Source organism: Saimiri boliviensis, chromosome 17 (genome assembly GCF_048565385.1).
Source record: "Saimiri boliviensis isolate mSaiBol1 chromosome 17, mSaiBol1.pri, whole genome shotgun sequence".
Classification (NCBI taxonomy): Eukaryota; Metazoa; Chordata; class Mammalia; order Primates; family Cebidae; genus Saimiri; species Saimiri boliviensis.
The window spans coordinates 3,671,638-3,683,693 of NC_133465.1; the positions used below are offsets into that span (position 1 = coordinate 3,671,638).

General features: G+C 36.7%; 1 protein-coding gene across 10 annotated transcripts in view; it reads left to right on the forward strand.

Annotated features, from left to right (window-relative positions):
• BCAS3 (BCAS3 microtubule associated cell migration factor) overlaps nt 1-12,056 on the forward strand; it is a 661,861-nt gene that overhangs the window by 44,371 nt on the left and 605,434 nt on the right. For all 10 annotated transcript variants that reach the window (XR_012514509.1, XR_012514510.1, XM_039475903.2 and 7 more), the window contains exon 6: nt 11,921-12,002. Coding sequence is in view for 8 of the 10 variants with exons in the window: in XM_039475903.2 (XP_039331837.1) it covers nt 11,921-12,002 (82 nt within the window). In the remaining 2 variants the exon portion in view is untranslated. The remainder of the gene's footprint in view (nt 1-11,920; nt 12,003-12,056) is intronic.

Sequence of the window (12,056 nt, forward strand, 5' to 3'; positions counted from 1 at the left end):
TTAGTGCAGTGGCATGATCTCAGCTCATTACAACCCCTGCCTTCTGGGCTCAGGTGATCCTCCCACCTCAGCCTCCTGAGTAGCTGGGACCACAAGTGCATGCCACCATGCAGCACTAATTTTTGTATTTTTTATAGAGACAAGGTTTCCCCATGTTGTCCAGGCTTGTCTCAAACTCTGTGCTCAAGCGATCCACCCAGCTCTACCTCGTAAAGTGCTGGGAATACAGGTAAGTGATGTTAGCTGGACTTTTAAAAATTGTACTTTACGTTCTGGGGTACATGTGCAGATCTTGCAGGATTATTGCATAGGTACACATATGCCATGGTGGCTTGCTGCCTCCATCCGCCATCACCTACATTAGGATTTCTCCCAACGTTATCCCTTCCTAACCTCCCCATCCCCGCTGTCCCTTTCCTACACCTCCACACCTCAACAGACCCCCGTGATGTTCCCCTCCCTATACCCATGTGTTCTCATTGTTCAACACCCGACTACGAGTGAGAATATGTGGTGTTTGGTTTTCTGTTCTTGTGTCAGTTTGCTGCAAATGATGGTTTCCAGATTCATCCATATCCCTACAAAGGACATGAACTCATCCTTTTTTATGGCTTCGTAGTATTCCATGGATGTATGTGCCACATTTTCTTTATCCAGTCTATCATTGATGGACATTTGGGTTGGTTCCACGTCTTTGCTATTGTAAACAGTGCTGCAGTGAACATACATGTGCATATGTCTTTATAATAGAATGGTTTGTAATCCTTTGGGTATATACCCAGTAATGGGATTGCTGGGTCAAATGGAATTTCTATTTCTAGGTCCTTGAGGAATCACCACACTGTCTCCCACAATGGTTTACACTAGTTTACACTCCCACCAACAGTGCAAAAGTGTTCCTGTTTCTCCACATCCTCTAGCATCTGTTGCCTCCAGATTTTTTTTTTTTTTTTTTTTTTTTGAGACGGAGTTTCGCTCTTGTTACCCAGGCTGGAGTGCAATGGCACGATCTCGGCTCACCGCAGCCTCCGCCTCCTGGGTTCAGGCAATTCTCCTGCCTCAGCCTCCTGAGTAGCTGGGATTACAGGCACGCGCCACCATGCCCAGCTAATTTTTTGTATTTTTAGTAGAGACGGGGTTTCACCATGTTGACCAGGATGGTCTCGATCTCTTGACCTCGTGATCCACCCGCTTCAGCCTCCCAAAGTGCTGGGATTACAGGCTTGAGCCACCGCGCCCGGCGCCTCCAGATTTTTTAATGATCGCCATTCTAACTGGTGTGAGGTGGTATCTCAATGTTTCTTTGTAGATGTTCTTTAATCAGGTTGAGGTAGTTCCTTTCTATTCCCAGTTTCTGAGGAGTTTTTTTCTTTTTTTTTATGAATAGATGTTGGATTTTGTCACATGCTTTTTCTGACCGTGTGATTTTTATTGTGCAGCTTACTGATGTGATGGCTTATGTTAAGTGAGTGTAAGTGAGCCGTTCAACATTTTCTGAATGTTGAACCAGTTTTGCATACCTGGTATGAAATCCACTTGGTTCTTTATTTTCAGAGTCAGGGTCTCACTTTGTCACCCAGGCTGGAGTGCAGTGGCACGATCATAGCTCACTGTTAACCTCAAACTCCTGGACTCAAGCGATCCTCCTTCCTTGGCCTCCCAAAGTGCTTGGATTACAGGTGTGAGCTACCATGCCCAGCCTATAATTCTTATTATACTTTGTCTATTCTTGTGTGAGTTTTGGCAGACTGTGTCTTTCAAGGAGTTGGTTCATTTCATCTAGGTTATCAAACTTGTGGGCATAGAGTTGTTTGTAATATTCCTTTATTATCCTTTTAGTGCCTGTGGGATCTTTGTGATCTCCCTTCTTTAATTTCTTTCTTTCTTTTTATTTATTTATTTGCTTACTTATTTTTGAGACCAAGTCTCGCTCTGTTGCCCAGGCTGGAGTACACTGGCACGATCTCAACTCACTGCAACCTCCACCTCCCAGGTTCAAGTGATTCTCCTGCCTCAGCTTCCCAAGTAGCTGGGATTACAGGTGCATGCCACTGCACCTGGCTAGTTTTTGTATTTTTAGTAGAGACAGGGTTTCACCATGTTGGCCAGGCTGGTCTCAAACTCTTGACCTGAGATGATTCACGGCCTCCCAAAGTGCTAGGATTGCAGGTGTGAGCCACCGAGCCCAGCCTCCTGTCTTTCATTTCCAGTATTAGTATTTTGTGCCTTTGCTCTGTCTTTTTCAATTAGCTTGGCTAGTGTCTTAATTTTATTCATCTTTTCAAAGAACCAGGTTTTGGTTTCGTTGATTTTCTCTATTGATTTCCTTTTTCAATTTCATTGATTTCTGCTCTATTTTATATTATTTATTTTCTTCTGCTTACTTTGGATTCAATTTGCTCTTCTTTTTCTAGTTTTTTTAAGGTGGAAGTTTAGATTGTTAATTTTAGATCTTTCTTGTTTTCTAATATATTCAGCCAGTGCTATAGATTTCCCTCTATGCACTGCTTTCACTGCATTTCACAAATTTTGATAAGTGGTATTTTCATTTAGTTAAAATATTTAAACATTTTCTAGAGCTTTCTTCTTTGACGTATGTGCTACTTAGAATTATGTTGTTTAATCTTCAAATATTTGGTTATTTTCCTGCTTTCTGTTTCTAATTTCTACTTTAAATTCCATTGTGGTCATTGTGTGATTTCTGTTCTTTTATTTTTTTATTTTAAATTTATTTTATTTTATTTATTTATTTATTCTTTTGAGACAGAGTCTCACTCTTGTTGCCCAGGCTGGAGTGCAATGGTGCAATCTCTGCTCACGGCAACCCCTGTCTCCTGGGTTCAAGCGGTTGTCCTGCTTCAGCCTCTTGAGTAGCTGGGATTACAGGCATGCACTACCATGCCTGGCTAGTTTTTGTATTTTTAGTAGAAATAGGGTTTCACCGTGTTGGCCAGGATGGTCTCAAACTCTTGACCTCAGGTGAGCTGCCTGCCTCAGCCTCCCAAAGTGCTGGGATTACAGGCATGAGCCATGGTGCCCAGCCTGTTCTTTTAAATTTGTTAAGGTGTGTTTTGTGGTCCCGAAGATGCCTTATCTTAGTGAATGTTCCATGTCTGTCTGAAGAATGTTTATTCTGCTACTGTTGTAAGAAGTAGTTAGGGGAGGGACAGCGGGGGATGGGGAGTTGGGGAGAGAGAGCATGGGGAGAAATGCCAGATATAGGTGAAGGGGAGGAATTCAGCAAATCATGCTGCCATTTGTGCACCTATGCAACAATCTTGCATGTTCTTCACATGTACCTCAAAACCTTAAATGCAATTAAAAAAAGAAAAGGAAGTAGTTTATAGATGTCAATTACATTTAGTTGACTGATGGTGCTGTTGAGTTCAACTATGTCCTTTTGTGCTTTTCTGCCTGCTGGATCTGTTCATTTCGGATAGAGGGGTTTTAGGATCTCTAACTCTAATAGTGGATTCATCTCTTTCTCTTTGCAATTCTTTTTTTTGCAGTATGTATTTTGTGTCGTTAGGCACATATGCAGTAAGCACCAATTAAGTCTTCTTGGAGTATTGACCCCTTTATCATTATGTAATATCCCACCTTTTCCCTGATAACTTTCTTTTCCCTGAAATCTACTCTGTCTGAAGTTAATACAGCTGTGGCTGCTTTCTTTTGATTAGTGTTAGCATGGTATATCTTTCTACATCCTGTTACTTTTAATCTTTCTTTATGTTTAAAGTGAATTTCTTCTATACACCATATAGTTAGGTCTTGTATTTTAATCCATTTTCACAATCTCTGTTGTTTAATTGACGTATTTAGACCATTGATGTTTAATGTGATTATTGATATAGATGGGTAAATAGCTACCATATTTGTTCCTGTTTATTTGTTGCCCTTGTTTTTATTTTTATTTTTTCTAGTGAAAGGATCTTGGTCTGCTGCCCAGGCTGGAGTGCAGTAGCATGATTGTAGGTCACTGTAGCCTTGGCTTAATTGATCCTCCTGCCTGGGCTTAATTGATCCTCCTGCCTCAGTCTTCCTTGTAGCAAGCCACCTTGGCTGGCAAATTTTATTTTTTTTATTGTTGCTTTTTCTTCATTATTTTTTTTCCTCTTTCACACTTTTGCTGCCTTTTTAGTTTAATTGAGCATTTTGTATGATATTGTTTCTTACCTTTTTTAGCATGTCATTTACACTACATTTTAAAATTCTTTTAGTGATTGCCCTAGAGTTTGCAATACCTTTGCAACCAATCCAAGTCCACTTTCAAATAACACTATACTGCTTCATGGATAGCACAATACCTAATATTAACAAATCTATTCCTAATTCTCTTTTGTTTCTTGTATTGTTGCTGTCATTTGTTTCACTTATGCATGAGCCCATATATCTATACACACAATACCACACATATATACATAATTGAGTACATTGTTGCTATTGTTTTAAACAAACTTTTATGTGTAAAAAAATTAATAAGAAAAATGTTTTATTTTACCTTCACTTATTCTTCTCTGATGCTTTTCTTTATGTAAATCTGAGTTTCTGACCTATATTATTTCGCTTTTCTCTGCAGAACTTTTAATATTTCTTGCAAGACAGATCTACCAGCAACAGATTCCCCCAGTTTCTGTTTGTCTGAGGGTTTTTGTCATTTGTTTTTGAAGGATGATTTTTCAGGATACAGAATTAGAGGTTGCTGGTTTTTTTTTTTTTTTTTTTTTTTTTTTTTTTTTTTTTTTTTTTCCCCCACAAGACTCTTAAGTATTTCACTCTTAGTGAAAAGGCAATGTAATTCTTATCCTTGCTCTTCTATAAAATTTTTTTTACTCTGGCTTCTTTCAAGATTTTTTCTTTGTCTTTGATTTGTTTGCAATTTGAAAATAATATGAATTGGTGTAGGATTTTTTTGGGGGCGTTTATCCCGTATGCTATTCTCTGAGCTTACCTGTTCTGATTCTGGTTCTAATGTTTGTTTAGTGTCTTCAAATTGTGTTGTTTGCCTTTTATTATGCTTTCTAATTTTTTGTTAAAAGGAAGATACGGGGCTGGGCGCGGTGGCTCAAGCCTGTAATCCTAGCACTTTGGGAGGCCGAGGTGGGTGGATCACAAGGTCAAAAGATCAAGACCATCCTGGTCAACATGGTGAAACCCCGTCTCTACTAAAAATACAAAAAATTAACTGGGCATGGTGGCGCATGCCTGTAATCCCAGCTACTCAGGAGGCTGAGGCAGGAGAATTGCCTGAACCCAGGAGGTGGAGGTTGCGGTGAGCCGAGATCACACCATTGCACTCCAGCCTGGGTAACAAGAGCGAAACTCCGTCTCAAAAAAAAAAAAAAAAAGGAAGATATGGTCCATGTGCAGTGGTTTACACCTGTAATCCCAGCAGTTTGGGAGGCTGAGGTGGGCAGATCACTGAGGCCAGGAGTTCAAGACTAGCTTGGGTAATATGGTGAAACCCCGTCTCTACAAAAACATACAAAAAAAATCAGTAGGGCATGGTGATGGGCACCTGTAGTTCCAACTACTCAAGAGGTTGAGGTGGAAGAATCTCTTGAGCCGAGGGCGGCAGAGGTAGCAGTGAGCTGAGATCATGCTACTGCACTCCAGCCTGGGTGAAAGAGTGAGACCCTATCTCAATAAAGAAAGGAGGATATGATGTATTGGGGAAAAGGAACTATCATAAATGGGCCATTAGTAATTGAGTGGTGGTGTGTGGGGAGGGAAAGTGTTCTGTAGTCCTGTGGGTAAGTTTTAGTCATTTGCTTCACAGAATTTTTTTGAGTGTGTGTGGTATGTTTTTTAACACCCTTGAGTGAGACAGGAAGGTAAGAGGAGCCTGGAGTTGGGTATTTACCTTTCCCCAGGTAGGTTAATCTCTGATATAACCCCAGCAAGTTAGGCTCTCATAAAATAGTTTCTGTCAAGGGCAGGCTTTGTTAAGAACATAATGATCTGGTCTGGTGTATTTCAAGATGGTTCAATTTTCACACCCACTGCCAGGAGTGAAAAAATCGAGGCTCGAGGAGATTTTTATTCAGTATTGGGTGTTAGGGCCTGGTGGAGCTGCTTGAGGTAAAACACATCAGTGTGAGGGCCCCCAGGTCTTGGTCTCCCTGGAATTTTTACTTTTCACAATTTTTAGTTTTTATATTTTACAATGTCTTGTCAACATTGAGCCTTTAGAAATTTGTGAATCACAGTTTAGGTGTTCCTACCTTGGTACTGGTTCTTGTGAAGGTTTCTACTTGTGGATTTCTGCTCTGGTAAATTGTGATTCTCTGTATCTGCCTATCTGTCTCTCCAATTTTGGGGGCAGCAGTTTGCTGTATGACCTCATTTTTCTGACGGATGTAAGAAGAGCTGTTAAGCTTTTACTTGTGGTCAAGTCTAAGTGAAGTCTTCTGAGCTCCGTATGTGTTGGCCTGGAAACTGGAAGTCTGAATTTTTACAAATCAATGCCTTTCTGCTTCAGAGTACATTGCATTGCTATAACCTAATCATTGCACCTTAGTTTGAGGGAAGCATTGGTCATAATTATATTTGGAATTAAGATAAGAATTTCATTATGTACAAAAAAAGTACTCTACTTGTTCCAAGAGCTGCTTAATTGAGTCCTGGAATCTCATTAACATTCTGTGCTATCATACCTATCTGTGGTCCTTCAGGACAAAAGTCTTACATCATCTGCCCTCATGGAGGGCCATTATAATAAGACTATTTGTGTATATATTTACTTTGAGGCAGAATTGCATATCCATTGAAGATTGATTTATGCATTTTATTCACAGGCATCTATTGATTTAAATCCATAATTTCTGGACACCCACCAGAATGACTGACACCAAATATTGGCTAGTATGTGGAGCAGATAAAATTCTTGTATGTTGCTGATCGAAGTATAAATTGGTACAATCACATTGGAAAACAATTTTGTTAAGATCTGCAAAAGATACACGTATGCCTGCCCTAATACACAGAAGCAGTTACTCTACTATATATATATCCAAGAGAAATATGTATACATGTTTACTAAAAGACATTTGTGAGAATATTTACAGCAATATTCTTTATTATGTTGTTTTCAAAATGGCAAAACAGTGATTATCATACAGCTATATAAGGGACAGATATCCTGCACTTTTTAAACTCATTGATTAGGGATTTGGGGTGCTATTACAGTTGGTTCAAAGGAGAAGGTGACTATCACAGAGAGGCAATTAGGAATACTGAAATGAATTTTTTGATAGATACAAACTTGGTTAATATTCTGTTGGCACTAAAATGTACTGTTTGGAATAATCGTTTCTACAGAGTGGAATTCTGTAGAATTGTATCTCTGCCAGACAAAATTCATTTTCATTTCTGTGCGCAAAAATCAATTCTTTTACTATCAGTTTTCTACAACTCAGAGTTTTGTACAGTACCCCAGTCAAGGACAAAGTGTAGATCCCCTGTAGAATCAGGTAACCCCAAAGGGTCTGCCAGAGAGCTCTTGGTAATCCATAGAAAAAACACACAGAACACATAATAATCTTTCACAATTTTCCTTGACAACTTTTTTTTTTTTTTTTTTTTTTTTGACTGAGTCTTGCTCTGTTGCCCAGGCTGTAGTGCAATGGTGTGATCTTGGCTCACTGCGACCTCCACTTCCTGGGTTCAAGCAATAGTCCCACCTCAGCCTCCCAAAAGTAGCTGGGACTACAGGCGTGTGCTACCATGCCCTGCTAATTTTTGTATTTTTAGTAGAGATGGTGTTTCACCGTGCTGGTCAGGATAGTCTCAAACTCATGACCTCAAGTGATCCACCCACCTTGGCCTCCCAAAGTGCTGGAGTTACAGCCATGAGCCTCTGTGCCTGGCTTCTTTGACATCTTAAGAACTAAAAACTAGAAGTTAAAAAATAAAAACAACTCCATGAGCAGTACAAGGGATAAAATTGTACTAATTTCATACAGTGGAAATCTGTATACCAATAGGAATAAAAAAACTACAATTGCATGAAGCAACGTGAATTAATTTTGTAAGGATAATAATGTGTGAAAGAAGCTGTTCCCAAGAGTACATACTGTATGAACCTATTAACAGTAACATGAACAAGTAGAAATTATATAAAGTAATAGAAATCAGGATTGTAGTTATGGTCACTCTTGAGTTGGGACTATGAAAAGAGATGTAGCAGGACCTTCTGAGTATCCATAATATTCTGTTTCTTGATGTCTCTTGGTTCAGAGTGTATTAACATTTAAAATTTGTATTATACACATACTTGTGATGTATGTATTTTTTCTGTGTTTGTTACCTTTCTATAAAGTTTGCTAAAAAAAAGTCAGACCACAAACATCCATTTAACCAGTATCTATAGGGGAAAGTAGGGATGTGAATATGTACTTCTGTCCTAATAATGCAGCATTATAAAGCAGTATTTTTATTGTCTTTGGTATTTGATTGAATTTCCTATGTTACAGTTAGTCTATGAGAAGTAGTCAGAATTTTAGAAATAAGTTTGGTTCTGAGGGCAAGATGACCTTCATTTGTTTTTAGAATTCTCTAAAAGCACTTCTACAGCTCTCCCAGAACTTGTATAGCCTTTTCTCTGTGTATATTATTGTCTTAGCTGTTGTAATTTCCTTTTGCCTTAGATTGAGTTGTGAGATTCTAAACTTGTACTACCCCCACCCCTTTTTTGGTTTGGTATGTAATTTGCATATTTTCACCATGCGAAAGCTATTTTCTATGGTTGGAAAAGATTTTTTTTCCTACAGTGTGAACAAATCATTCTTTGTTCTCCTTATTGTGCCTCCAAACTGGTACGTCCGGTTTATGCCCCAAACAACAAAAGTCTGTCATCAGAAATTAAAATGCCAATAAGAACAAAGGCAGAGACCATGAGGAGCTCTTGGAGAGGTTTTCTCCCTGTTCACAGTTGCCAGGAAGTTGGAATACTGCTTGGTACACTCCTTTCTTGTAGTTCTACTCTTGTATTTATTGTTATTGTTGGTTTAAAAGTGAACTTATAGGTTTGTGTACTTCTTTTCAGGATCTATGAAATCCTTATCTCTGAGATTCCTTGCCACTTTTAATGAGCTCTTTTCTTAAAACTTAAAAAATCACTCTTGACAGCCTAGTAAATTCAGTTTTGGCACTTATTTGAAGGCATTTTTTTTCAGTGAACATTTTGTATAAAATTATTATTCAGAAAGATAGCTAAAGCAGAATCTTAAAGACTAACTATCCTCTGTGTGTCTTTTCTGAAATGTATGCATCATGTCTATATCAACTTTATTAACACTGTTTCTGTTCTGAAATGGTACTGTAATGTAGAATTCACACAATTTGCAAAGTTATCTCCTTGAGGAAGTTTGACATTTTGTGACTCACATAGGATAGTTTAGAATTATACTTCTAACTTCAGAAGGTTGTACAATCCTGATTTTAATATATTCAGAAATATCTATAAATGTGATACAATGTTTCCTCTGCTCCCCCAATGCCCTCCCCCAAGTTATAATTAAACAGAGATCCTAGGACCTTAGAGGTAATGAAGAATGGACCGTGAGTGTGGGAATGCATTTTATAATCAGTCTAAATTTTTTTTTCCCCTGACCTGTTGCCTTATTTGTAAGGAAGGATTTAGGATAGAAGCTTCGAATAGGGCATTTAGGTTTGTCTTGAAAGCTGTTTTGCTGAAAAGTATTGTGTATTCAGGTTTCAAAATGTTTTTCTATGTCAAAGTAAGCTCTTGTGTATTAAATACAATAGCAAACTTTTATCACATTGTGAGTATGCTAAGACAGATTTGTCTTTTCTTTTTCTTTTTTTTGATACTTCTTCAATGTAAAAGTTTTACTTGATAGGACCAAAAGCTAAATACTAGAACTCTGGCATATAGAAATAATAGTTCAGAGTGGTGGATTTTGTTTTAGAAATCTATAATTTATTATAAATGTAAAGTGAGAAGTATTACTTAAAATATAATTTTAATGTAAGTTCTATGATATTTAAAACATTTTTAATTTTATTAATAGGAATAGCATGTATATTGGGTAACACCTGTTACAATAATTTATTTTTAAAATGTAATTGGCTTGGCAGTGTTTTTATTCTTTTGGCTATTGTTAAAATCTTAAAAAGAGGTGGAAATGTCAAGTAACGTATCTGTAATATAGTTAGATTACATTAGTGTTAGGCTTTTTGGCATAAATGTGCTTGGAATAAAAAAGACTAATTTTTAGATTTCAGAGAATATATGATACTACATTGTGGGGGAAGTTGAACGAATAATCTTTTAAGACTTTTTCTAAATTTTATTTTTTTTCTATAATAATGTAGACTATAATGACCATGGTTTTTATTCTGAAAATTAAAAGTTACAAAGGTATTTGTAGAGTAAATAAGTTCTTATAGTTTGGTATAATGAGTTTGCAGCTTTTCTGTTTCACTGGTGATAGGTGGTGCTGTTGTTGCACAGTTAGTCCTGGCATTCTTCACGTCTGCATCCCAAGTGCTACAGAAGGAGTTATTGCTAATAAATAATTTGTAGTAATTACCATAAACAAAATGAATATGATGGTTATTTAGGTGTTACTGCAACTTAACATTTAAGAAACACAAATACTTATAGTTTGCAGCTCTTAAATTCAGATAGAAACTGAAAAATCTAAAAAGTAGTTACTCTAAAAGCTCTGAAGATTTATAGTAATATTGTAAGATTTATACACTTTTTACTTTATAATATATACATCTTTGATATTTTAAACTGATTGTATGGCAGGCCTATTAAAAATAACATCAGTACGTTTTCTCTATTGAATTTATATCTTTATTATGTTGGTTGTAAGTTCTTTTGTATCTTGAACCAGTTTTATAATGTTTGCCGTTTTCTCTGATATTGCATATTTCATCAAACACTAGGCAATTATGAAAATGTTTTAATAACTACAGAACCATGTACAGTAATTTAATCTGTCCATTCCACACCCTCAGCTTCCCGAAAGATAAACTCTTAGTTCTGTCAGTTGAGATGGAAATAGGAAAGCTATTCTTAACTATAATTTAATCTGCTCAGTGCTTCAATCAGCAGTTTGAAAAGCAGTTTTTCACACTTGACACGTTATTACCATGCCCCTTTACCTTTTATTCTTCTTTTAAAAAAAATTTTATTCCCCCAAAAATGTCCTGAACATACCCTTTACCATTTGAAATAATAGAGTGAATGACTCAAAATACTTGGATATTCATACAGTGTTTGAGCTATATGTATATTTATGTGTATAATAAAATGATGACTTTTAAAGTTATATACACAATTTTTTGTTCCCGGAATATTGAAATTAGAAATATCTTGGAGGCCTTTTTAGCAGCTTTTTCTTTTTCATTTTATGATTGCCAAAGAATATAGGCTTACTGAGGTTAAATGATTTACTCAAGATTAACGGACAATTAGTTGCTTAACCGTAAGTATACCTAAGTTATTCATATTTCACTTGTGTTCTTTGCAATATGTATTGCTTTTTCTCATTTATAATATATTTGTTAAAGTTGCTACAATATTTGAGATTTTCAAAGTAGTATTAAAGTTTGGTTCTCAAAGAGAAAGCGGTTGTGCAGGAACTGTACAGATTTCTAATGGTTTAATAAGATAAAAATTACAGACTTTCAGAAGAGACCTTTTTTCTTCTGTTCATATCAACTGTATGTTCTTACAGTTTTCTAAAATTACTTGCAGTAATTTAAGATGTGAGTATACTTAACATGTATGACCAACAATAAATGTGTGTGAGTGTATGTGTATATGTATGTATATATATTTCAGACAAAATATTGTTATAAAATTTAGAAGATCTTGTTTTTATATAATACTATTGTGACCTGCATTTTCCCACTGAAATATTTTCTTTCTTCTCTTATGCAGATCAGTGGGGAAGCACAGGAGCTCTTCTCTGTTCGACATGGCCCAATTCGAGCAGCTAGAATCTTGCCTGCTCCACAGTTTGGTGAGTGTAGTCCTTAAGAAAAAAATCATTCAGAAAGAGTTTCTCTTTTATTGG